A 27,803-nucleotide genomic window follows, 5' to 3' on the forward strand; every position below is an offset into this window, starting at 1 on the left:
CCGCGTTGCTCTATGAACGGATAGACAGGGTCATTTTAATAGCCGTAAGGTACCTAGTTAAAATAATAATATAATTTATCTGAAAGCGTTTCAGTTTATATTACAGCTTTTGAGGTCACATAATGATAGTATCATACAAATACATAGGTATAATTATACTTTATTTATAACTAGCGGCCCGCCCCGGCTTCGCACGTTTGCAATGGAATTTCCCTGATTTTCTCTTCTATAATATGCATGTTTTATACCTAAAAACCTTCTTGAGTCACTCTATAAAAAAACCGCATCAAACTCTGTAGTTCTAAAGATCTAAGCATACATAGGGACAGACAGCGGAAAGCGACTTTGTTTTATCTACACTAATATTATAAAGAGGAAAACTTTGTTTGTTTGTTTGGTTGTAATGAATAGGCTCAAAAACTACTGAACCGTTTTTAAAAAATCTTTCACCATTCGAAAGCTACATTATCCACGAGTAACATGGTTAAATTTTATTTTGGAAAAAAATAGGGTTCCGTAAAATATGTAGATTATGTAGTCGCGCGAAGCCGCGGCGGGCAGAAAGCTAAGTAGTACTACTATATAGTGAATAGTGATAGTGATATCGTAGCGTAGGTTAATGTCATTCAAACATGGCAGGCTAAAAATTATGTGTGTATCATATCTTTTATCCCCAAGGATTTGTCTTGGATCTCAGGTAAGTCTAAATGTTTTTTGCTCTGTGGCATCGCCTGTAATGAAATGTAAATAAGCCCATTAGGTCGCTGCAGCGAACAGTCCCATGTTTGGTTAGGCTTCTAATTGTAACGTGCCCAGTTTGTTGTAACGAACTCTGCAATAACTTGTTTTATTAATACCTTAATCTACTCGAGTGCTGGAAAGGCATTAGGTACTTATGTTGTGTACTTTTGTCTTCGAATCGTTTGCGTATTCGACAAAATTCGATACCCAGCCTTCCAATTCAACAAAAACGCGACGATCTCGATTATGAAAATTAGTTTCGTTACCATATCTCATACTAAGTTCATTTTACGCCACGGTCACGGGACGCTGTTTAAATTAAATACTAAATTTTTTAAAGGCGATCCGAATACGCAAACGATTCGAAGTCGAAAGTGTTTCGTGCTGGAGGTACAGGCAGTCTCAGAAGCGCGTGAATTTATAAGTGCATTTTGTCTGAACTGATCGCCTGGGGCCGTACTTGAGCGGACAGTGTTGCCAGGCTCGTGAACCTACGCTTATTGTAGAAATGGAAAAATACTTTGGTTTGATGGCTTGTTCCCACGGCAATCCACAGACTGTCGTGTGAACACACAAAATGTTTGAAATTCGAATTATAAATTTAAACGAATCGGTTTTTTGCGGGACACTGCAAACGGTATGTCCGTGTGAACGTTAATATTAAAACACGTATCCTACTAAACGGGATCCTGCTAAAAACGGGATGTCTCCGTCGGAACAAGCCCTAACATGTGCTGATGAGGCGGTGTGAAATACGCAGTGGGAAACCGCGTATCCGATAAATTAATCAGACTGATTAAAAAATATTTATTAAAAGTGTGAAAATGCATTTTAAAAGCCTATTTTTGCCAAAATAAATTAGTTATAATATAGCTCATATTATGAGCTTTATAGGTAGTTACGATAAAAAAAAAACTATCTATTACGCTCAATATTTTGTGTAAAATGATCACACTGTGGCAACACCGGCGGCCGTCAACAGTTGTCTATGGACTTAACTTCGCGGCAGTGAGTTACAGCAATTTGGCCGGCAGGGAGCTCCGAAGCATCTCACCGATTACTAACTGGTATGCTTCAGATCCTACACTAGGGACTCGAGTTTATTTTAGTAACTGGTTGAAAATGTTCCGGTATTTTAGAAAATAAAAACTTATCTTTTCCAAACGGTCGTGGATTATTTATGGTGTGTATGCCTCCATTTTTATAATTTAACACTCTTCCTTGATGTATAAGAATGGGGTTTTCTCTCGATTCACAGGTCTTGGAATCGATTCCCATTTATAGTCCAGTAGAATTAGCTTTTAAATCGGAAATAATTCCTACAAAAGATTTTATTGTTTTAATGGCTTCATTGGTTGCCCATTAAGATTCTCCTAAGTTTTCGACTTCGACGGAGTTGTGCTTGGGCCCCCGAAAGGGGCATATTTTCGGTTTTCCGGTTATACCGCGTAAAGGACTTACCCTATCAAAAAGTGGTCTTCATGACGGTTGAAGGGCACTTAATCCTGCATTGAATAAGACCAAATTCATATGTTTTGGACAAACCGTTCTCGCGCTAAAGTTCGGCAAAGTAGAAAATATACGTATAATTAATGACCCTCTCCACGTCCAATGGTTTGTTACCCACAGGCTTCCAAGTCTTGAAAAGGGCCACCTCAACCAGTGTAACCCTATCAAGGCTTACGAGCTTGATGCGCCTATCCTTGTTCGTCCCAGCCGATCCTTAACTGCGGTTGCTGCACCTCTTCCTGGCACTCACCTGAACGACTCTGTGTTACCTACTGTGGCTGCCCCTCTTCCTTGTATTCTCCTGCATGACTACGTTGCCTAGCCGTATGCCTAGTTTAAGGTTCGACGCCAAAAATCAACAACAACAAGTTCATATGAAAACGCTGAAGAGTTTTTTGTTTGTTTGTTTGAACGCGCTAATCTTAAGAATTACTAGTTTGATTGAAATCATTATTTTTGTGTTGAATAGCTCATACATTGAGGAAGGCTATAGGATATATACAATCACTCTACGACTAATAGAGGCGAAGCAGTAAAGAAAAATGTTGCAAGCACGGGAAATAGTATTTAAACTATTTTCACTCGTACGAAGTTGATTTTGTGGCGTCGAACCTTGGACCAGGCATATGGCTAAGCAATGAAATCGTACAGGAGGGTACAAGGAAGAGGGGCAGCCACATTAGGTAACACAGAGTCGTTCAGGAGAGTGCCAGGAAGAGGTGCAGCAACCGCAGTTAAGGAACGGCTGGGACGAACAAGGATAAGCGAATCAAACTCGTGAGCCTTGTTAGGGTTACACTGGTTAAGGCGACCCTTTACAAGGCTTGGAAGCATGTGGGTAACAAGCCATTGGACGTGGAGAGGGTCATTAATTATACGTATATTTTCTACTTTGCCGAACTTTAGCGCGAGAACGGTTTGTCCAAAACATATAAATTTGGTCTTATTAAATGCAGGATTAAGTGCCCTTTAACCGTCATGAAGACCACTTTTCGATAGGGTAAGTCCTGTACGCGGTATAACCGGAAAACCGAAAAAACACCCCTTTCAGGGGCCCCCACCACTTAAGCACAACTCCGTCGAAGTCGAAAACTTAGGAGAGTCCTAATGGGCAACCAATGAAGCCATTAAAGCAAAAAAATCTTTTGTAGGAATTATTTCCGATTTAATCAATTTTTGTGTTTAATTCTACTGGCCTATTAAGACACTGCTACTTTGTGTATATTTTGTTTTCATTTCAGTTAGAATATTACAGGATTCAATTAGAATAATATACTTGCCTACCAATGGCCCTATGTGAGACCGTTACTGTCACTTATTCACTTATTAAAATGCATAATCATCTCCCTAAAATGCTCAGATAATTATAAATGAATAAGCACACTTATGTTCTTGTTGACCGGAAAACCAAAATAATATTCGGACAAGGTCGAATAAGCTGTTATCATCCGACTTGGACTTTGGGTTATAGTCATACCTCGTTAATATTAACATACTGTCAAGGTTGTCATAGCACCGACGAAATATGAGCAAAGCAAGTAATTATGAAATGCTCCATTGCGAAAGGTGACTTTAACAATAAACTTTAAAATAAATCATTTTTGATAAAGTACCCATATTATACTAAACATATTGAGTGTTGTGGTAATTAAATAGACCAGTGGTATCTCATAAAATTAATTACCAAATAACTTCAGTGACAGAATCAGTTAGGTTATAGTAATAGAAAAGTTCTTGTGATTGAATTTGGAATTCAAGTAAGTATTTACATATTTTGATTCGTTTGTTGTTATGTTAACCCATAAGAAATTACCTAGTTGGTTTACGGAATGAACAAACTTAAGTCTGAATAAAAAAACAATAGAAATCGAAACAAAATGGCATTTGATTTTCTTGTGCTTGTTGACACAGAGGTTAATAGGTTATGTACCTACAGAGAAATAGAGACGTAGGTATCAAAAACTAGTCTGAATTTCACCCCTTTATTAGTAGGTATGTTTAGGCTCCTACCTTATCACAAAATTTACAAATAGAAACGTCAAAGACAGTGTCAATGTCAAATATTATTTGAGCTACGTAATTTTTTTGTTTCTCTGTATCTGTCTCTTTCATTTACTAGGAGTCGTCAAGAGACGGTAGAGCATGGAGGAGAAATATACGTCAGTGCGGTAGAGCTCTTGTTTATTTTTAAATCACAAATTCTGTAGCGGCAAAGGCATTATGAAGTTCTACAGCCTAGTACATTCTACTTTTTTTACTTCAGTAATTTATAAGTCACATTCAATACACATACCTTTTAAAGAGACTTAAAATACGAGTATTTCTTTTATGACAAAGCAAGCTTATTGAAGCTAGTAAATCGTTATCGTTATTTACAAGATAAGTTAATTTATTTATACACTCGCGAGCAAAACTATGGAATCACTTACATGAAGTAGTTTCCACGCGAACTTGTGTACTAACGAATTTGTTAGTAACAAAAAAAGTGACACCATTTTAAAGATTAAACTTTTATCTTTAAATTGATACCAAATTCATTTAAATCACACCAGTATTTAAAAAGATATCCCGGCTGATGTGAAGAAGTAACGAAAAAGACATGTATGAACTGTTTGATACGTCGCGAGTTGCGGCCTATTTAGCCCCTATAAAAGCACGCGTTTTTAGATTTTTGGTTTCACACGTTGATTCATACACATCTCCGCTTCTTTTGACACTTTACCTGGGATTCTACACCTTCAGAAGCAGCACAAATCGTTGCACTATTGCAAGAAAGGCTCAGCCAGCGGGCTGTCGCACGTCAGCGCCACATAAGCCAGTCCTGGGTGTCGAAAGTTTCAAGACGCTTTCGGGAGACTAGTGGCTTTATCCCGAGACCAAGTTCTGAACAGGGCCGGTGCACATCGCAGAGGGAAGACCGTTTTTTCATGTCAACCTCTCTATGAAATCGTCATTTGACTGGAATCGATGTCCATCAAGAGCTCAGAAATGTTCGTAAGATAGCTGTTAGCGAGTGGACAGTTCGTCTAAGATATAAGCAATAGAATTTGACTCCAAAAAGGCCTGCCACAGGCTCGAAACTGACGGCAGGTCACCGATAAGCACCCTTTCAATTTGCTCGTACACATCTCGATGGGAAGGCGAGTAATGGAGGCGAGTTCTGTTCTCCGATGAATGCAAACTGTGTTTGCAGGGCAGCAGTCGAAGAGGTCGGGTTTATAGGCGGCCTGAGGAGCGATTTATGCAGTGCTGGTTCGCTGAAACAGTGGCTTATGGGGGTGGCTTGCTCGACTTAACATCGAGATGTGTACGAGCAAATTGAAAGCGTGCTTATCGGTGACCCGCCGTCAGTTTCGAGCCTGTGGCAGGCCTTTTTGGAGTTAAATTCTATTGCTTATGTCTTAGACAAACTGTCTACTCGCTAACAGCTATCCTACGAACATTTCTGAGCTCTTACTGGACGTCGATTCCAGTCAAATGACGATTTCATAGAGAGGTTAACATGAAAAAACGGTCTTCCCTCTGCGATGTGCGCCGGCGCTGTTCAGAACTTGGTCTCGGGATAAAGCCACCAGTCTCCCGAAAGCGTCTTAAAACTTTCGAAACCCAGGACAGGCTTATGTGGCGCTGACGTGCGACAGCCCACTGGCTGAGCCCTTCTTGCAATAGTGCAATGATTTGTGCTGCTTCTGAAGGTGTAGAATCCCAGGTAAAGTGTCAAAAGAAGCGGAGATGTGTATGAATCAACGTGTGAAAGCAAAAATCCGAAAACGCGTGCTTTTATAGGGGGTAAATAGGCCGCAACTCGCGACGTATCAAACAGTTCATACATGTCTTTTTCGTTACTTCTTCACATCAGCCGGGATATCTTTTTAAATACTGGTGTGATTTAAATGAATTTGGTATCAATTTAAAGATAAAAGTTTAATCTTTAAAATGGTGTCACTTTTTTTGTTCCTAACAAATTCGTTAGTACACAAGTTCGCGTGGAAACAACTTCATGTAAGTGATTCCATAGTTTTGCTCGCGAGTGTAGTTTCATGTACCGAGCGAGGGCAAAACCCTTATCTTTCCTCTGATTAGAGGGGATCGTGCTTCTGCAATGGAGACTCAATGATGAATGTTGATGAGTTCTGCAGAAAACCTGGCACAGTTTCGTCTGACTTGACAGTGTAAAACCTCTGGTGTAAACACCGAAAGAAGAAGTTTCTCCAAAAGTCATGTTCCCTTTAATGATTAAAGAGGGGGTCGTGCTTCTGCAATAGAGACTCAATTTGATGATCTTGATGTTCCCTTTCACAGGCCGGCATGCACACGAGTGGCAAGTGCGTGATGTGGAATGTCAGGCCACCCCAAACCATCTAGCGAGCGAGGGACCTACTTCTGCAATGGAGACTTAATGATGAATGCTGAGTGACGTTTGCTTTGCCCCGACGGATTAGCAAGCTGAAGTGGCAATGGGCAGGGCATGTACGCAGGTTAGGTTCTGGAGTGGAGGCCGCGTACCGGGAAACGCAGCGTGAAGGTAGCAGGGAAGCGCTGAACGCAGGCTGCTACCAATCGATCAACATGGAAAGCATTGGGGGAGGCCTTTGTTCAGCAGTGGACGTCCTATGGCTGAAATGATGATGATGATGATGATGTTCACTTTCAGAGGCCGTTATGCGCGCTCGCGGCAAGTGGGTGGTGCTGTGGGCGCTGTGGGCGGCGCGGCTGGTGCGGCAGCCGACGCCGCCGGTGCGCGTGAGCGGCGGCTGGCTGCGCGGCTCCGTCTCTCCCGACGGCTCGCACGCGCGTTATCTCGCCATTCCCTACGCCACTGTACAACAGCGATTTCAGGTTAGTTAAAAAATGAAAAAATGAAAATGAAAATGAAATTTATTCGTCATTATCATAGGTACAAAGTTGTTAGGGGTTAGTAGGTTCCACTATGATCTGCCGTATAGGCATACGAATTCTTAATAAATTTGAATAATTATATAATCTAAATCAATTGGTATTACAAAGTTATCTATGTCAATGCAGTCAGTCAATCTTTCTAATTATTAAATACAACAGAATAATAGCTAATGTTATAAAGTATACAATTTCAAATTATGTCAAAACTTAACCTAAAGAATCATTACAAAATTCATCAATGGTATAATACATTTTATTTAATAGTAGTAAGATCAGTTCCTTTTTAAACATTTTGTCATCACACTCTAGCAAGGCCTTAGGAAGCTTGTTACACAGTTTTGGTGCCATATCTAAGAAACTCTTTTTCATTAATGCAGTCTTACACATATTTCTTTCTACCATAGGTTTCCTAGGTCGAAGACGATGAGCTATTGTCGACTCCACTCTTTTAAATTCATCTGGATGATATTTGACAAAAAGGCAGGCTTCTAAAATATACAGACACGGGAAGGTTAACAGTTTTAGCTTTTTAAATATAGGCTTACAACTGTCTGTTGATTTCAACCCATAGATTGCACGAACACATCTTTTTTGTGCTCTGAAAATAATTTCCCTGTAAGAGGAATTGCCCCAAAAAATCACCCCATATCCTAGAGTCGACATTACAAAGCCATGATATGCAGCCAGAACAGTAGGTTGATCAGCTATTTTTGCGAGTTTAGTCAGTGCAAAAGAGAATCTATAAAGTCTTTTGCATACTTCTATAGAATGCGATTCCCATGACATATTGCTATCTATGAGAACATCATATAAAATAAGATGCTTATGATTATGATCTCAGCATCTTCAAGACAAGAAGGAGAAGATTGAATGCCAGCTGTGATAACTGCTTAACTGTACACCACAGGACTGAGAGAGACATGGAGGCATTTTAAACGCTAGATAGCAAAGAGCACTAAAATCTTTCAATGTAAATCTTGGGGATGTAACAAATCTAAAAGGGGTGCCACTCTCTCTGTAATCTCGATTTGATATACGAGTACATACCTTGACCTATTGGCTGGTGTTGTTCTGCTTTGTCTATTACGTTCATGATCGGACATTGAGCAATGAATAAAATTATCTTGATATTTAGGTACCTGACGTTCACCATATTCACCACATAATTGCATTGAAATTTTAGGCACCCGGTCCTGAGCCCAAATGGGATGGAGTATTTGAAGCGATTGACGACCACATACGCTGTACACAAACGTGGTCTCTCGGGTCAAAATACACGAACGGCCAGGAAGATTGCTTGATTCTCAATGTTTACACACCTTTGTACACAAATAATGAACCAGAAAAACCTTTGCCAGTCATGGTCTTTATCCATGGAGGAGCATTTTTCCGACGGTCAGCGTCAAGGTTCGTGTATGGTCCAGACTATTTAATAAGTAAAGGAGTTGTGCTAGTCACTTTCAACTACAGGCTACATGTTCAAGGGTTTTTGTGCTTGGGCATCAAGGAAGCCCCAGGGAACGCAGGCATGAAAGACCAAGTAGCAGCGTTGAAGTGGGTACAAAGGAACATCAGGGCGTTCGGCGGTGACCCTGATAATGTAACCATTTTTGGCGAGAGTGCTGGAGGAGCTTCTGTCGCTTTGCACGTCCTTTCGCCAATGTCCAAGGGCCTCTTCCATAAAGCTATCGCGCAAAGTGGCTCTGCTCTGTCAGGTTTTGTCTTCCAATTCGATCAAGTCCTTCAGGCCAGTTTGCATGCCAAAGCAATGGGTCTTGATAGCGAAGATCCTCATGAAATACATAAGTTTTTTATGAACAGTAGTGATTCAGATTTGGTCGTAGCAAAAGTGCCAAGATTAGAAGGCACTACAATAATGTTATCAGAAATACAATTCTCGCCGTGTGCTGAGAAAATTATAGAAGGAGAAGAACCTTTTTTGACAGATTTGCCTTACAATATCTTAGTTGATGGAAAATACAATAAAGTGCCTATGATTATAGGATCTAATACAGAAGAAGGATTGTTATTTGCTGGTATGGAGAACACACATTATTTAGACAAAGTCGATTACGAAATGGTGTTTCCAAAAGACTTGGAATTTCCATCTGACGAAGTACGGAAAGATGTAGCTCAAAAAGTGAAAAAACTGTACATGGGTGAAAACGAGATATCAGCAAAGACCATACCACAGATATCCAAATTATACGGGGAGCCATTTAATAACTACCCTCCGGTAGAAGAAACGAATCTCATAATGCAGACGAGTGAGCAGCCAGTGTGGCATTACCTATTTGGTTATGAGGGTAGAAGGAACATATTGAAGCTGAGTGTCGGCTCTCATAACGCGAGTGGCGCCACACATGGAGACGAGTTATTTTATTTATTTAGTCAAGAAATCATACCCACACTCTTTGAAACGGATATGATCCAGAAAATGACGACGTTATGGACGAATTTTGCTAAATACGGGTAAGCAAACTTTATATTCCTGATTTTTTTAAATGTATTTAATTTTGCAGGAAATACCTACTTAATATCTACATAGAACTATTGAACCAATTAAATCACTACTTATTTCGGATAAAGCTGCAGGCAAGTTAGTCGCAAATAAAAGAGGTTAAGCAAAAAAAGTAACTTTTTCTGTCTTTTGTAATGAATCACGAAAGCTGTTTCACGCGTGCAAAGTTTATCTTACAACATACAATAAATACAATAAATATATTACAACAACAATAAATATATTATAGAGTATCATTTGTCACTTTCCAGTGATCCAACGCCAGAAATCAGTGAGCTATTACCAGTGAAGTGGTCACCAGTGACTCCAGATGACCAACGCGCCCTCTACATTGACAGAGAGATCAAAACCGTACCTCTATGGTATACAGAATCTCTTATTTTTTGGAGAGACTTGTACGCAAAGTATCGAAGATCATTAGACTTTTAAGAATAATTAATGATTAATTTATTGTAAAATAGGAAGACTAAGGCTGAGTTGCACCACCTAACTTTAACTGTACTATTATAACGATACCCGGTGTTTTTTGTATGGAGTTTGACAGATTTTTGACGTTTGTCTAAGTTAAAGTAAGATGGTGCAACCCAGCCTAAGTATTTAAAAAGACTTGAAAGGTGAGAGTTGACTGACAGTTATTTTATATTTTTTCTTTCCCCCCCTAATAATGGTGATATGTTTTTCCACTTTCATATAGTTTTTGTATTAACTTTCAGATCATAAAATATATTATTATTACACACCACAATATACTAAACCTAATGGTTGCTAAGAACTTACTCTAATTTCTACTGCCAAAGGTTAACTGGAGGAGAATGCTATATGCCATTAAATTCGCCTTTTGTACCCTGTTCAATGTGCAGATCAGTGGTAAATAAATAAGTCTAATAATTGTATACTATCTCTACCAACCAAATGCAAAATACATAACCTGATTTATAAAAAATGCCGTCAATAGGTGAAATTGGGCCATAATGTACATAATTAAAATTATATTGAAAGGCACAAACTTATTTATTTGCTTACCATTCACAATAAAAGTAAACCAGCAAGCAATATTATTACCTCCTGACTACTAAGTATATTAGAATAATCGAGAAGTAAGTTTTACGCAATGTCAGCAATACATGCCCCTTTCGTCCGCTAGCATGATAAAGGCACGTTTACGAAGCACACTATCAACCCGGAAACGGATCGAAACCGTTTGATTTGATACGTTAAATCGACAAAATATCTGAGATTTTCGATGTTTTTACATTTTTATATTGTTTACTAGCTTTCCGCCCCCGGCTTCGCCCGCGTGGAATTTTGTCTGTCACAGAAAAACAATATCGCGCGCGTATTTGCTCACCGTTTAGACCTACCCTTGACTACGACAAACATTTTAAAACAAAAATCAACTCAATCGGCCCCGCCGTTCTCGAGTTTTAATCAGACTAACGAACATCAATTCATTTTTATTTATATAGATAGATAATAAGACTATTTAAAAATATTAAAGTGTAAACGAAACGAAAACTATTGTGGATATTTAATTTGACAGTTGATATCCGGTTATGGACAAATAAGAATGGGCGTAAATCTACCTACTTACTCAGAAACTCACAATGTTAAATGCGGCTTTATTTGTATAATTTATTGCTAGTTTTATTTTTATTTTTTTTTATTTATTTATATTAGGGAAACAAACAATTTTAGTTTCTACTTCAATTATGTCTGTACCATTATTTTTCACAACTAAAACACAATGATATTAGATTGACACTACTACAGTGTATTCGTAGTCACATTAATAGAGCTTCAAAACTTTTCAAATCCACGGTACCAAAAAAACGGCAAAGATGTATAATGCCGGGAATTCTTCCCATTTCTTTGCAAGTTAAAATCGTTTGTTAATTAGTCAGTTCAAGTTTGACGTCGGCCCCGCTAGCCCAGTGGTGCACGTAATCAATTAAATTCCTTTTGGTCGTCGCTTCGAGCCTCGGCCTTAACCGCACTTAAAATAGCAATTTGTTTCAGCTAGCTTTTTGGCTGGACTTATCTTTTCAGTTACAAGTTCTGATGCTTAATTTTTGCTTCACAGCAGATGATCAAATCTATCTTTAAAATATGTTAGAAATTCAATATCTAAATTCAAAATATTTTATTACCAACTAGCTGACCCCGCGAACTCTGTTCTGCCTTAAGGCAATAAATAAGCCATCGCAATTTTTCCTTATTTGCTCACCGTTTAGACCTACCTTGGACTACGACAAACATTTTAAAACCAAAATCAGCTCAATCGGCCCAGCCGTTCTCGAGTTTTAATCAGACTAACGAACAGCAATTAATTTTTATTTATATTTTTGGTCCACAATTACTATTTATTTATTTTTAAGCTCTTAAGTACACATGGCCACACTGTTAACTATCCATTTCCATTTTGCTCTCGCTCTCATCAAATGGTGATTCTTTGCGATAGAACGAGACGACATGACCGGCAATGGGTAGTTAACTTGTAACACTGTTGCGTAACACTTGTACGTACCTACCCAGACATATTGTTTGGATTTAATAAAGTCACAAAATATAGAAAGTACAGTGTGTGTGGAAAGAAAATATAGAAAGTATGTAGGGGAAGCCCGGGCAAGAAGCATAATGTGGGTAAGAAGAATAATTGATTTTATTAAAAACCTACAACACATGGCGCTACTGGACGTTTGCGGGTCTGTAAAACAGCAACACAGCCACGCCATGATAGTTCCACCAAAACAATACGTGCGTGAACTTTTTGTCAATTCGAAATCAAAAGTTTTTGGCTGTTTTCTTACGATTTTTGGCAAGGTATGTGTGTTGATTTCTTATATTACGTATTAAGTGTTGACTTATAGACTCTGTTTAGTTGATTGCATGTTAAATTAAGTTTAATTTGTGTGTGTTGCTTTTTTTCACCGGTAGAAATTTAACGGGTGGGTATACAACTTTTAAATATTGGTGCTTTGGGCATAGGGTTGCCAGGTCCAAAAACACAAAAGCCGGACTGTGTGCTTCATTTGGCCTGACATTTTACCCTAAAAGCCGGACATGCGACCGGGGGGGGGGGGGGGGGGGGGGGGGGTGCAATTAGTGAATACTATCGGTATACGGTTGCCTAACGTCCTGATGCGTGCGTGCCTTATTCTGTGGCTCGACTTTCGCCTGGCGCGGAAGCCAAATAAAAAGCCTAACAAAAGCCGGACAGGCCGGACATCGGTTATTTTGGCCGGACACGCAATCAAAAAGCCTAACTATGTCCGGCTTTATCCGGACGCCTGGCAACCCTATTTGGGCAAGACGGATATGGGCAGAACGGATAGGTAAAGACAGCCATAACTGAACAGCAGGCCCTAACAAAACCACACATCTGAAAACAAGAACTTCCAAACAAGACTTGTCAAGAGGAAAAATGACCAAAAACAAAAATCAGATGGAGAAAACAAAATATTTATGTTGTGTGCTCAGAAGAATACACTGAACCACCTACCGAGGATTGGATAGAGTGCAATCAATGCAAGAAGTGAGCACACGAGGATTGTACCTTATATTCAGGCATAGGCAGTTATTATTGTGATGATTGCAATGATTAAAGCAGTTAGTACTGTACATATCCGTCTTGCCCAGGGGGGTCGGGCAAAATGGATAATTGGAACTTTTTTTTTAATGACATTTTTATTGTAGAATTTGTATAAGTTTCTAAGTTTATTCTTTACAATTCCAAAGATGATTACCTAAGATACAAATTATTAATTAATAGACTGTTGCTGATTGCATATTTATATGGTTTTTTTGCCACTTGTCTTAAGGTATTCGTGCTGCCCGGGCTTCCCCTACAAGACGTTTGATGTAAAGTCGCACTAAGCTCCCAGGTGGGATTTTCTCCAAAGGCTAGCGTCCACATGTCAGTATCGTACGCATCGGATGTATCGCACGCAACGGATCGTAGTATTATTTATATAGAAACTCATATAAGTGCGTCCACCTGTCCGCATCGTACGCATCGCACATCCGATACGATGTGTTTTGTACGATGCGTCCGTTGCGTACGATACCGACAAGTGGACGCTTAGCTTAAAGAGGTTACTTCCAGCTGACCATGGTGACCGAGAGCTGTCAAAATTTTGCAAAGCTAAATACTTAGCATCGATTAGATTCCAAATGTATAGTTCAACGTGCCGTTACCGTACCTACTTGACCGGAGGCGATGTAAAAGCCGCTGGGTAAAACTGTCCATTAAACCAATGACTGTGTAGGTTCACTTAATAGCCAGTAAACATAGTATACGGTTGTTTCTTCTATTCGTAAAAAAGCCTTCTTTTACTGTAATTCACTTTCCTTCTGGCAATAAAAGCTCTTTGTCATCGGCTTAAAGTCTATTCTGTTTTGAACCAGTAGTTTTTTGCCTTTATCTAAATTAGTATCACAAGCATATAGCTTTTACAGCCTTTACTTTTGTCATTTGTAGCTTAATTAAGACTTGATTTCGGTGAAGGTCGGAGTATGTAATTTTTTAAGTTACGGGTAAGTAGCAGCTACATGGTTTAATTAACGACAATTTAAAATAGCATTATGAAACAAAATATTATGAAAAGATCCATATTTGATCACCGTGAAACCTGCAAGTGACGTCAGATACGGGTTTAAATGACGTCCACTGCTGGAGAAAGCCTCTCCCAAGAATTTCCATATGCGCTGCCCGCATCCAGGTACTTCCAGCGACCTTCACCAGATCGTCGGTCCACCTAGTCACTAGGTGGTCCACTAGCTCCTAGGGGGTATTTCACAATAAACAACACTGTTATCTCAATAGATTGGTCCGCTATTGACTGCTGCATATAAATAAATAAATAAATAAATAAATATCTTTCGACAATTTCACACAGCGCTATCTAGCCCCAAAGTAAGCAATTAATATGCTTGTGTTATGGGTGCTAGTTTAACGGATATACTACATATACAGGGTGTTAGGTAAATGGGTATATGAGCCGACGCTAGCCCATGTTAACATGTGCATATAAATGGTATGGTGAAGTCAGAAAATTGATATCATCATTTTAATTATTTTAATTTTCATACAAATCTGATTTTATAAATTTTATTTTGTATGAACATTTAAAAAATTTAAATTATGATATCAAATTTCTGACTTCACCATACCATTTATATGCATATGTTAACATGGGCTAGTGTCGGCTCATATACCCATTTACCTAACACCCTGTATACTTTTTAAATACATACATATTATACATAGTAACACCCAGACCCGTCACAGAAATTAAAATTCATCATTTCATTTTCTGCCCGGCCGGGAATCGAACCCGGGACCTCTCGGCATAGTAGTCCGTTTTAGAACCACTACACCAAACGGCCGACATATAGGCAGGTATCCTACCAAAAACCATGTCAGGTCAGTTTTCTTTATATTTGCTCGCTTTGAGCGGCTCTAATTGCAGCTCGAGCACAAATAAATGGTGTACAGGTGTTGGGTCGTTAGTGGGGATTTGTCTGCGGCAGTCGGTAATCTTGTGCGCTTCAGACCAGGGCTGCCCTCGGATAGGTCATTTCACTCCGGCGCCACAAACGAATATCAAATTTTAGAACAAAAAAGTTTATGGAAGAAAGAAGCTGAATGCAGTGACCACACATTCCACACCGCACACTTAGACTAGGCGCAGACCACCGATTTTTAGTTGGCCGATAGTTGGGTCGGGCTGTTAATCAACGGGACTGTTCCCCACCTCTCGTTCCCACCGCTGCAACTCCAGTGTAGCCAGGATCTACAGCTTAACCGACTATAACCCAACCAGTGAAGGACAAATTTCTCCCGGGGAAAGTTAATTGCCGTTGGATCCGCAACAAAATCAATCAGAAGCACATAGGAGAAGTTCGAAGTTAAGGTTCTTCTTCCCTCTATTGCAAAGCGGATGACAGGCGACAACAAAGGTTTAGTAACCTTTAAGAAAAGATATGCACCACGGACAATAAATATAAATTAAGGAGATATATCTAATGAGATATTAGCTGACAATAATATTTTTCACAAAAATTGCTTAAAAGCATGGACATTTTTCGGACAGCCAGTTCATTTCACTCCGGAGCCGCGGGCGAATAACCAATTTTGGAACAAAAAAGTTTAAGAAAGATAGAAAGAAGCTGAATGCAGTGAACACATACCATACCGCAAACTTAGACTAGGCGCAGATCACAGATTTTTAGTAGGCCGATAGCTGGCCGATTCTTCATACAAATTAAAATCGGGTCCAACTATCGGCCAACTATCGGCCAACTAAAAGTCGGTGGTCTGCGCTTAGGCTTAAAAACGCCAAACGCGGTGATTGAGTAGCTTTTCGGAAGTTGACGCAGCAACAGCAGTATGTCGCGACGGCAGCATAAAGTCACGAAATCGCGATGCTGCAACGATACTTTTTTCTTTTTTTATTATTTTCTATTGACGTTCATAAGTGCCACTTGTGGTCTAAAGTGAATAAATATTTTTGATTTTGATTTTTTTTATTTTGATAGAGTCGCTAAAAACGCCTATCGCCGATGCTAAAAGTAGCATGTCTTCCGTGGCCCTTAATAAATATATTGCGATACTTTTTTGGTTATTTTAAATAAATAGATAACCGATTCACAACCCTACGCGGCATCAACTCGCTGAAAAGCCCGGCGAGTCGACAGTCCCCACCGTTATGTGGATTCCCGGCGTTCAATGAGCGAGTTTCTTTTAATATTTGTATATGGTATAAACGAAAACTAGGGCGAATTCAGTACAAATTAATATGTTTCTAAAAGCCTACGCTAGCTGTGGCTATCACTGCATACAGCTATATTGTTATTATCCTTGAACTATGGTTAATATTATGACATCAGAATAAAATTGATGGAACACCAGCTTAATCAAGATCGGAATAATATGACACTTTCATTTACTTCAGAATTTACCAGAATAACAAAATATAGTAATGGAAATATTGTGAATTATTTTGAAATGATCCTAGTAGGAGGCACATTACAAAGAAGGATTTTTAATCAATTCAATTAAAAGTCTGTAGCACAGTTTAACTAGTCCGAACATTTTATTCAGTCAATTTGACCAGGTCCTTCAGGCCAGTTTGCATGCCAAAGCAATGGGTCTTGATAGCAAAGATCCTCATGAAATACATAAGTTTTTTATGAACAGTAGTGATTCAGATTTGGTGGTAGCAAGAGTGCCAAGATTAGAAGGCACTACAATAATGTTATCAGAAATACAATTCTCGCCGTGTGCTGAGAAAATTATAGAAGGAGAAGAAGCTTTTTTGACAGATTTGCCTTACAATATCTTAGTGAATGGAAAATACAATAAAGTGCCTATGATTATAGGATCTAATACAGAAGAAGGATTGTTATTTGCTGGTATGGAGAACACACATTATTTAGAAAAAGTCGATTACGAAATGGTGTTTCCAAAAGACTTGGAAATTCCATCTGACGAAGTACGGAAAGATGTAGCTCAAAAAGTGAAGAAGCTGTACATGGGTGAAAACGAGATATCAGTAAAGACCATACCACAGATATCCAAATTATATGGGGAGCCATTTAATAACTACCCTCCGGTAGAAGAAACGAATCTCATAATGCAGACGAGTGAGCAGCCAGTGTGGCATTACCTATTTGGTTATGAGGGTAGAAGGAACATATTGAAGTTGAGTGTGGGCTCTCATAACGCGAGTGGCGCCACGCACGGCGACGAGTTATTTTATTTATTTAGTCAAGAAATCATACCCACACTTTTTGAAACAGACATGATTCAGAAAATGACGACGTTATGGACGAATTTTGCTAAATACGGGTAAGCGAACTTTATATTCCTGTTTTTTCTAATATCTCTTCATTTTGCAGGAAGTACGTAATCTCTAGAACCACTGAACTAATGAAATCACATGCTTATTTCTAAATCTCTTATGATAGACCGATAATTACGCGGGCGAAGCCGCAGACAAAAGTTAGTCGCAAATAAAAGAGGTTAAGCAAAAAAAGTAACTTTTTCTGTCTTTTGTAATGAATCACGAAAGCTGTTTCACGCGTGTAAAGTTTATCTTACAACATACAAATATAAGTATAATTTGTCACTTTCCAGTGATCCAACGCCAGAAACCAGTGAGCTATTACCAGTGAAGTGGTCACCAGTGGCACCAGATCACCAACGCGCCCTCTACATTGACAGAGAGATCAAAACCGTACCTCTATGGTACACAGAATCTCTTATTTTCTGGAGAGACTTGTACGCAAAGTATCGGAGATCGTTAGACTTTTAAGAACAATTAAATTATTAATTTATTATAAAATAGGATATTACCTAAGTATTTAAAAATACTTGTAAGGTGAGAGTTGACTGACAGTTACTTTATATTTTTTTGTTTTCACACCAATAATGGTGATATTATGTGTTTCCACGTCCATATGGTTTTTGTATTAACTACTGGGCTCAAAGGTTAACTGGAGGAGAATGCTATATGGCATTAAGTACACCTTTTGTGCCCTGTTCAATATGCAGATCAGTTTTAAATAAATAAGTGTAGTAATTGATAGAGATACTATCAAGAACATGCAAAATACATGACCTGATTTATAAAAAAAATGCCGTCCATAGGTGAAATGGGGCCTAATGATGTAATAAACGTATTGAAAGGTATACTCGTAGTTCTTATTTATTTGCTTACCATTCACAATCAAAGTAAACCAGCAAGCAATATTATTACCTCCTGACCTACTATATTAGAATAATCGAGAAGTAAGTTTTACGCAATGTCAGCAATACATGCCCCTTTCGTCCGTTAGCATGATAAAGGCACGTTTACGAAGCACACTATCAACCCGGAAACGGATCGAAACCGTTTGATTTGATACGTTAAATCGACAAAATATCTGAGATTTTCGATGTTTTTACATTTTTATATTGTTTATAATAAGACTAAAAACTATTGTGGATATTTAATTTAACAGTTGAAATCCGGATTTGGACAAATAAGAATGGGCGTAAATCTACTCAGAAACTCACAATGTTAAATGCGGCTTTATTTGTATAATTATTGCTAGTTTCTACTTCAATTATGTCTGTACCATTATTTTTCACAACTAAAACACAATGAATTTAGATTGACACTACAGTGTATGTCGTAGTCACATTAATAGAGCTTCAAAACTTTTCAAATCCACGGTACCAAAAAACGGCAAAGATGTATAATGCCGGGAATTCTTCCCATTTCTTTGCAAGTTAAAATCGTTTGTTAATTAGTCAGTTCAAGTTTGACGTCGGCCCCGCTAGCCCAGTGGTGCACGTAATCAATTAAATTCCTTTTGGTCGTCGCTTCAAGCCTCGGCCTTAACCGCACTTAAAATAGCAATTTGTTTCAGTCGCTAGATTTTTGGCTGGACTTATCTTTTCAGTTACAAGTTCTGATGCTTAATTTTTGCTTCACAGCAGATGATCAAATCTATCTTTAAAATATGTTAGAAATTCAATATCTAAATTCAAAATATTTTATTACCAACTAGCTGACCCCGCGAACTCTGTTCTGCCTTAAGGCAATAAATAAGCCATCGCAATTTTTCCTTATTTGCTCACCGTTTAGACCTACCTTGGACTACGACAAACATTTTAAAACCAAAATCAGCTCAATCGGCCCAGCCGTTCTCGAGTTTTAATCAGACTAACGAACAGCAATTCATTTTTATTTATATTTTTGGTCCACAATTACTATTTATTTATTTTTAAGCTCTTAAGTACACATGGCCACACTGTTAACTATCCATTTCCATTTTGCTCTCGCTCTCATCAAATGGTGATTCTTTGCGATAGAACGAGACGACATGACCGGCAATGGGTAGTTAACTTGTAACACTGTTGCGTAACACTTGTACGTACCTACCCAGACATATTGTTTGGATTTAATAAAGTCACAAAATATAGAAAGTACAGTGTGTGTGGAAAGAAAATATAGAAAGTATGTAGGGGAAGCCCGGGCAAGAAGCATAATGTGGGTAAGAAGAATAATTGATTTTATTAAAAACCTACAACACATGGCGCTACTGGACGTTTGCGGGTCTGTAAAACAGCAACACAGCCACGCCATGATAGTTCCACCAAAACAATACGTGCGTGAACTTTTTGTCAATTCGAAATCAAAAGTTTTTGGCTGTTTTCTTACGATTTTTGGCAAGGTATGTGTGTTGATTTCTTATATTACGTATTAAGTGTTGACTTATAGACTCTGTTTAGTTGATTGCATGTTAAATTAAGTTTAATTTGTGTGTGTTGCTTTTTTTCACCGGTAGAAATTTAACGGGTGGGTATACAACTTTTAAATATTGGTGCTTTGGGCATAGGGTTGCCAGGTCCAAAAACACAAAAGCCGGACTGTGTGCTTCATTTGGCCTGACATTTTACCCTAAAAGCCGGACATGCGACCGGGGGGGGGGGGGGGGGGGTGCAATTAGTGAATACTATCGGTATACGGTTGCCTAACGTCCTGATGCGTGCGTGCCTTATTCTGTGGCTCGACTTTCGCCTGGCGCGGAAGCCAAATAAAAAGCCTAACAAAAGCCGGACAGGCCGGACATCGGTTATTTTGGCCGGACACGCAATCAAAAAGCCTAACTATGTCCGGCTTTATCCGGACGCCTGGCAACCCTATTTGGGCAAGACGGATATGGGCAGAACGGATAGGTAAAGACAGCCATAACTGAACAGCAGGCCCTAACAAAACCACACATCTGAAAACAAGAACTTCCAAACAAGACTTGTCAAGAGGAAAAATGACCAAAAACAAAAATCAGATGGAGAAAACAAAATATTTATGTTGTGTGCTCAGAAGAATACACTGAACCACCTACCGAGGATTGGATAGAGTGCAATCAATGCAAGAAGTGAGCACACGAGGATTGTACCTTATATTCAGGCATAGGCAGTTATTATTGTGATGATTGCAATGATTAAAGCAGTTAGTACTGTACATATCCGTCTTGCCCAGGGGGGTCGGGCAAAATGGATAATTGAGAATGTTACTAGGTATGCAAAATCACTTGAAACCTATGTTACAGTTAAGATTTTACATTTACAAATACATTAGTTTTTATTTCATTCAAAAATACCCAGTAGTTATGATTTTATAGGCATTCAAAGTTCGCTTAAATATTGAGTCCCGCCGACGGTCACGTGACCCCGTGTGACGTACATTCACAGCGTCCGCTCACTAGAAAACGGATATAAACATACTTAAAAATTTTTTTTTGTAAATGTAAACTTATTATACATATTAACACCCAGACCCATCACAGAAATTAAAATTGAACCAAACCCAAACTTGATGCGATTGTGTCGTTTTATTGCGAATTACCTTCCAGCTCCATCATTAGACCCCGATTACTATATAGAATTAAAATACTCATCAATACAAAACGAACGAGCCCAAACTCGATGCATTTAAGTCGTTTTATTATAGAGTTCCTATGGCCACCTTCCAGCTCCATCATCAGATCAGCTCCATGTCATCATAATATTGCATGGTCATCCAAATCACATGTGTTTGCGAAATTTCAGCTTAATCGGTTGCCTGGAAGTGGGTCTAAATTCAGTTAGCAAGATTCCACCCATACAAATATGAGCCAGTCGTTGTAAAATGACGTCACGCGCATAAAATGGCGGGCCGGCCGCCGCCCGCACTTTTAAAATTCAATATCTTGGAAACTAATTGACGTATCGAAATAATTCTTTCACGTGTATTTTTTATTTTTAACAGAGAATACAGAAAGCTAAAAAACAAAATTAGTGAACATTCTTCATTGGAACTTTTTTTTTAATGACATTTTTATTGTAGAATTTGTATAAGTTTCTAAGTTTATTCTTTACAATTCCAAAGATGATTACCTAAGATACAAATTATTAATTAATAGACTGTTGCTGATTGCATATTTATATGGTTTTTTTGCCACTTGTCTTAAGGTATTCGTGCTGCCCGGGCTTCCCCTACAAGACGTTTGATGTAAAGTCGCACTAAGCTCCCAGGTGGGATTTTCTCCAAAGGCTAGCGTCCACATGTCAGTATCGTACGCATCGGATGTATCGCACGCAACGGATCGTAGTATTATTTATATAGAAACTCATATAAGTGCGTCCACCTGTCCGCATCGTACGCATCGCACATCCGATACGATGTGTTTTGTACGATGCGTCCGTTGCGTACGATACCGACAAGTGGACGCTTAGCTTAAAGAGGTTACTTCCAGCTGACCATGGTGACCGAGAGCTGTCAAAATTTTGCAAAGCTAAATACTTAGCATCGATTAGATTCCAAATGTATAGTTCAACGTGCCGTTACCGTACCTACTTGACCGGAGGCGATGTAAAAGCCGCTGGGTAAAACTGTCCATTAAACCAATGACTGTGTAGGTTCACTTAATAGCCAGTAAACATAGTATACGGTTGTTTCTTCTATTCGTAAAAAAGCCTTCTTTTACTGTAATTCACTTTCCTTCTGGCAATAAAAGCTCTTTGTCATCGGCTTAAAGTCTATTCTGTTTTGAACCAGTAGTTTTTTGCCTTTATCTAAATTAGTATCACAAGCATATAGCTTTTACAGCCTTTACTTTTGTCATTTGTAGCTTAATTAAGACTTGATTTCGGTGAAGGTCGGAGTATGTAATTTTTTAAGTTACGGGTAAGTAGCAGCTACATGGTTTAATTAACGACAATTTAAAATAGCATTATGAAACAAAATATTATGAAAAGATCCATATTTGATCACCGTGAAACCTGCAAGTGACGTCAGATACGGGTTTAAATGACGTCCACTGCTGGAGAAAGCCTCTCCCAAGAATTTCCATATGCGCTGCCCGCATCCAGGTACTTCCAGCGACCTTCACCAGATCGTCGGTCCACCTAGTCACTAGGTGGTCCACTAGCTCCTAGGGGGTATTTCACAATAAACAACACTGTTATCTCAATAGATTGGTCCGCTATTGACTGCTGCATATAAATAAATAAATAAATAAATAAATATCTTTCGACAATTTCACACAGCGCTATCTAGCCCCAAAGTAAGCAATTAATATGCTTGTGTTATGGGTGCTAGTTTAACGGATATACTACATATACAGGGTGTTAGGTAAATGGGTATATGAGCCGACGCTAGCCCATGTTAACATGTGCATATAAATGGTATGGTGAAGTCAGAAAATTGATATCATCATTTTAATTATTTTAATTTTCATACAAATCTGATTTTATAAATTTTATTTTGTATGAACATTTAAAAAATTTAAATTATGATATCAAATTTCTGACTTCACCATACCATTTATATGCATATGTTAACATGGGCTAGTGTCGGCTCATATACCCATTTACCTAACACCCTGTATACTTTTTAAATACATACATATTATACATAGTAACACCCAGACCCGTCACAGAAATTAAAATTCATCATTTCATTTTCTGCCCGGCCGGGAATCGAACCCGGGACCTCTCGGCATAGTAGTCCGTTTTAGAACCACTACACCAAACGGCCGACATATAGGCAGGTATCCTACCAAAAACCATGTCAGGTCAGTTTTCTTTATATTTGCTCGCTTTGAGCGGCTCTAATTGCAGCTCGAGCACAAATAAATGGTGTACAGGTGTTGGGTCGTTAGTGGGGATTTGTCTGCGGCAGTCGGTAATCTTGTGCGCTTCAGACCAGGGCTGCCCTCGGATAGGTCATTTCACTCCGGCGCCACAAACGAATATCAAATTTTAGAACAAAAAAGTTTATGGAAGAAAGAAGCTGAATGCAGTGACCACACATTCCACACCGCACACTTAGACTAGGCGCAGACCACCGATTTTTAGTTGGCCGATAGTTGGGTCGGGCTGTTAATCAACGGGACTGTTCCCCACCTCTCGTTCCCACCGCTGCAACTCCAGTGTAGCCAGGATCTACAGCTTAACCGACTATAACCCAACCAGTGAAGGACAAATTTCTCCCGGGGAAAGTTAATTGCCGTTGGATCCGCAACAAAATCAATCAGAAGCACATAGGAGAAGTTCGAAGTTAAGGTTCTTCTTCCCTCTATTGCAAAGCGGATGACAGGCGACAACAAAGGTTTAGTAACCTTTAAGAAAAGATATGCACCACGGACAATAAATATAAATTAAGGAGATATATCTAATGAGATATTAGCTGACAATAATATTTTTCACAAAAATTGCTTAAAAGCATGGACATTTTTCGGACAGCCAGTTCATTTCACTCCGGAGCCGCGGGCGAATAACCAATTTTGGAACAAAAAAGTTTAAGAAAGATAGAAAGAAGCTGAATGCAGTGAACACATACCATACCGCAAACTTAGACTAGGCGCAGATCACAGATTTTTAGTAGGCCGATAGCTGGCCGATTCTTCATACAAATTAAAATCGGGTCCAACTATCGGCCAACTATCGGCCAACTAAAAGTCGGTGGTCTGCGCTTAGGCTTAAAAACGCCAAACGCGGTGATTGAGTAGCTTTTCGGAAGTTGACGCAGCAACAGCAGTATGTCGCGACGGCAGCATAAAGTCACGAAATCGCGATGCTGCAACGAATCTTTTTTCTTTTTTTATTATTTTCTATTGACGTTCATAAGTGCCACTTGTGGTCTAAAGTGAATAAATATTTTTGATTTTGATTTTTTTTATTTTGATAGAGTCGCTAAAAACGCCTATCGCCGATGCTAAAAGTAGCATGTCTTCCGTGGCCCTTAATAAATATATTGCGATACTTTTTTGGTTATTTTAAATAAATAGATAACCGATTCACAACCCTACGCGGCATCAACTCGCTGAAAAGCCCGGCGAGTCGACAGTCCCCACCGTTATGTGGATTCCCGGCGTTCAATGAGCGAGTTTCTTTTAATATTTGTATATGGTATAAACGAAAACTAGGGCGAATTCAGTACAAATTAATATGTTTCTAAAAGCCTACGCTAGCTGTGGCTATCACTGCATACAGCTATATTGTTATTATCCTTGAACTATGGTTAATATTATGACATCAGAATAAAATTGATGGAACACCAGCTTAATCAAGATCGGAATAATATGACACTTTCATTTACTTCAGAATTTACCAGAATAACAAAATATAGTAATGGAAATATTGTGAATTATTTTGAAATGATCCTAGTAGGAGGCACATTACAAAGAAGGATTTTTAATCAATTCAATTAAAAGTCTGTAGCACAGTTTAACTAGTCCGAACATTTTATTCCAAAATTATTCGCAACACACTAAAAAAATGTGAATTCATTTGAAAACTGTAGCATACTACAAATAAATATTGTGAATCCATTTCAATATTGCGTAGTCCGTAGCAGACTACAAAGATTGTGAATTCATTTCAAAATTATCCGTAGCACTTCAGAGTGTCGTAGTCGTTCGCTACGGAACCGGCGTAGTCGCACTCTCCTACGACTACGAGAGTGCGGTGGTTAGTTCGGGACGTGATCGGCTTACGGGACTCTCACAAACAATTTTACGACCGTATTTATGACGTATTATACCCCCACCGATACCATCCCCCACCACCGTAAATTATAATCGAAAGGAGCCGACTCGAATCGCCAAAAACGTGGAAATTATTACTATGCCCTGTCAGTGTTGCCGCTTGCTATATTTTATTTATACCCTTTACGAGTGTTGCCAGCCATAAAAAAAGTTTTAGTGGGTGTTGTAAAAGGACCCGTTTTTTTAACACACCCTGATAGGCTTGGGTATGGGCTGTTTTATTAAATAAAGCGGCCGCGGACTGTAAAATCTCTAATGTATGTAGTTAGATGTTTCGCACATTTACGACACATTTTGAGTTTCACACCAGCTATGGTGTATAAATTACTTAACACTATGTAGGTATATACTAATTATTTTGTAATCTTTATTGCCATCTATTTCCCAATTTCCTCTTAAGCTTTGCCAGTTAATACTCGTATTCATAACCAGTTTCTGTCCTAGATCAAATCTGTTTTCTATTATTTTATTATCCGTCAAAATTGGTCTATGGCTAGAATTTTTTGAATTCCTTATTTTAACTGCCCGTAATGCATTTTTTTTGTAAATTGGAGATTTAAAATAAAAAACGTACAGAACGTTTTTAACAAATTGTATCAGCCTTCTTGGAAACTATAAAAAACTAAGTATATGCATATCTTTTTCAAGTCCTTTTTATTTCGAAAGTATAATTTAATTAGGCACTTAAAAGGAAGTGTGGTACTTACGCCCTTATTCACAAACATTACTATGAGGTCTCACAGTGCGCGTGGACGCACAGGGTGACACATGAACCAATCACAGAGCTCTATTCAACGCTGTGCGTACGATTTGCTGCTTCTCTTAAGCAAGCATCGTTTGTGAATACGAGCGTTAGTTTTGCAAGTCACTGTAGTTCCTGAGATAAATGCATTGAATGACACAAACAAACAAACAAACAAACTGTTTTGCTTAAAATATTTAGTATCATAGACATTATTGAATATAATTTCACGATTTTCAACCGTTTTCTAATGACCTTCGCACACGGCCGCCACCTATGCATAAGCTTGAGTTACGAGCGTATTTCCGGCGAGTGCGGTCGGACACCTCCCGCCGTTTGTCACCGTAATGTCCTCTCGTGTAGGCGTTGTAGGCTATGTAGGCTGTTGTAGGCGCGTTCCGTTTTAAACACCCTGTATTTCTATTGTAATTTGATTTCAAACCCGCCAATCTGTAATGATATGGGGAGATCTCTGTCTTATTTTCAGCGGTGCATGTCTTGTAGCTGAAATGATGATGATATAGGTATACCTGCAGGTAATTAATTTGGATATAAATCTTGCAGTTGAGGTATTTTAAGCTTAACAAAATAGGTAATATTTTGGTCTATGGCAATTTAGAAAAGTTACCTTGTTACACATAAAATGTATTTACAGAATGGATTTTCTTTAGAAATGTAAAGCGAAATCATACCTCATTTTTTATTGCGGAAGTACAATTTCTAAAAGGCATTCATCATTATTATCAAAATTCTATTCTATTACTAATTAGGTATTACTGTATATTCTGAACTTCAATTCATCATCATCATCTTTTCAGCTATAGGACGGCCACTGCTGAACATAGACCTCCCGCAATGATTTCCATACCGACCGCTTGGTAGCGCCCTGCATCCATTCAATTACATAAAAAACTCATAAAACTCATTTATTTATTGAAGTAGGCTTTTAAAAATTACTTTTACACGTCCCAGTATTAACCCTACCACTGCTTCAGGACAATAAATGGGCCAGTGCTGAAAAGAAGCAGCGCAAGAAACTCTCACTATTGTCAGCCTCTTTTTCAAGGGTTTACAGCCTAATAGTTTACTAGTCACAGTGATACTCATAAAAATAATATTACCCAATAAAATCCGCATCAAGAACGTAACTAAACGCTTCGTAGGTATATTGAAATGAAGCCCCATCGCGCGGCAAACGGCATTTATAGCGAGGGTAGTTTACAGTGTAACCGAATGTACCTGCGAGTGTCTGCGCAATATCCGCCGCCAGCTCATATCCGCTGCTAACTCCGCTCCTTTAGCGCGTGGTGCGGCTCACGAGCGGAGCGGAGAGCGGAAATCAACCTTCTTCTTCTTTTATTCATCATCGTCATCATTTCAGCCATAGGTCGTCCACTGCTGAACTTTGGCCTCCCATGTGCATGGGATGGGGCTGCAAGGTTCTGGAGTGGAGGCCGAGTACCAGAAAACGCAGCGTGGGACGTCCACCCACAAGGCGGACCGACGACATCATAAAGGTAGCAGGAAGGCGCTGGACCAACCAGGCAACATGGAAAGCATTGGGGGAGGCCTATGTTCAGCAGTGTACGTCCTATGGCTGAGATGATGATGATGAAAATTTTTTTTATTGTTTTTATAGATTTCGTGAACACCAGTATTCTCGAAAGCACGCAAGAAGCTTTCATTGGCAGACATGGCAAGAGATCATGGCTACACAGGAGTTGCAGCGGTGAGAACGAGATAGGAATAGTCCCGTTACAGTCAGAAGTATCCTGTACAGGTATTTCGGGCTCGCTACTCCCTTGCCTTAAG

General features: G+C 39.0%; 2 protein-coding genes across 2 annotated transcripts; both read left to right on the forward strand.

The window, feature by feature from the left end:
• The first annotated feature begins 3,706 nt into the window (after positions 1–3,706).
• On the forward strand, positions 3,707–10,132 carry LOC135080122 (esterase FE4-like). Its single transcript, XM_063974810.1, has 4 exons — positions 3,707–4,007; positions 6,905–7,089; positions 8,333–9,621; positions 9,922–10,132. Exons 2-4 carry the CDS (start codon positions 6,913–6,915, stop codon positions 10,097–10,099), a joined length of 1,644 nt encoding a protein of 547 aa, XP_063830880.1. The 5' UTR covers positions 3,707–4,007; positions 6,905–6,912; the 3' UTR covers positions 10,100–10,132.
• Positions 10,133–16,786: 6,654 nt separating this feature from the next.
• LOC135080165 (carboxylic ester hydrolase-like) lies at positions 16,787–17,985 on the forward strand. Its single transcript, XM_063974848.1, has 2 exons — positions 16,787–17,519; positions 17,808–17,985. The coding sequence occupies exons 1-2, from the start codon at positions 16,816–16,818 to the stop codon at positions 17,983–17,985; spliced, it is 882 nt and encodes a 293-aa protein (XP_063830918.1). The 5' UTR covers positions 16,787–16,815.
• Positions 17,986–27,803: the final 9,818 nt, after the last annotated feature.

Source organism: Ostrinia nubilalis, chromosome 17 (genome assembly GCF_963855985.1).
Source record: "Ostrinia nubilalis chromosome 17, ilOstNubi1.1, whole genome shotgun sequence".
In the NCBI taxonomy this organism is placed as follows: Eukaryota; Metazoa; Arthropoda; class Insecta; order Lepidoptera; family Crambidae; genus Ostrinia; species Ostrinia nubilalis.

What these genes read in the sequence shown, in the direction of transcription:
- LOC135080165 (XM_063974848.1), top strand. Translation starts at nt 16,816, where the DNA reads ATGGGTCTTGATAGCAAAGATCCTCATGAAATACATAAGTTTTTTATG. An exon ending in ACGAATTTTGCTAAATACGG is followed by an intron (nt 17,520 to 17,807) that starts GTAAGCGAACTT and finishes GTCACTTTCCAG; the next exon opens with TGATCCAACGCCAGAAACCA.
- LOC135080122 (XM_063974810.1), top strand. Translation starts at nt 6,913, where the DNA reads ATGCGCGCTCGCGGCAAGTGGGTGGTGCTGTGGGCGCTGTGGGCGGCG. An exon ending in CTGTACAACAGCGATTTCAG is followed by an intron (nt 7,090 to 8,332) that starts GTTAGTTAAAAA and finishes TTGAAATTTTAG; the next exon opens with GCACCCGGTCCTGAGCCCAA. An exon ending in ACGAATTTTGCTAAATACGG is followed by an intron (nt 9,622 to 9,921) that starts GTAAGCAAACTT and finishes GTCACTTTCCAG; the next exon opens with TGATCCAACGCCAGAAATCA.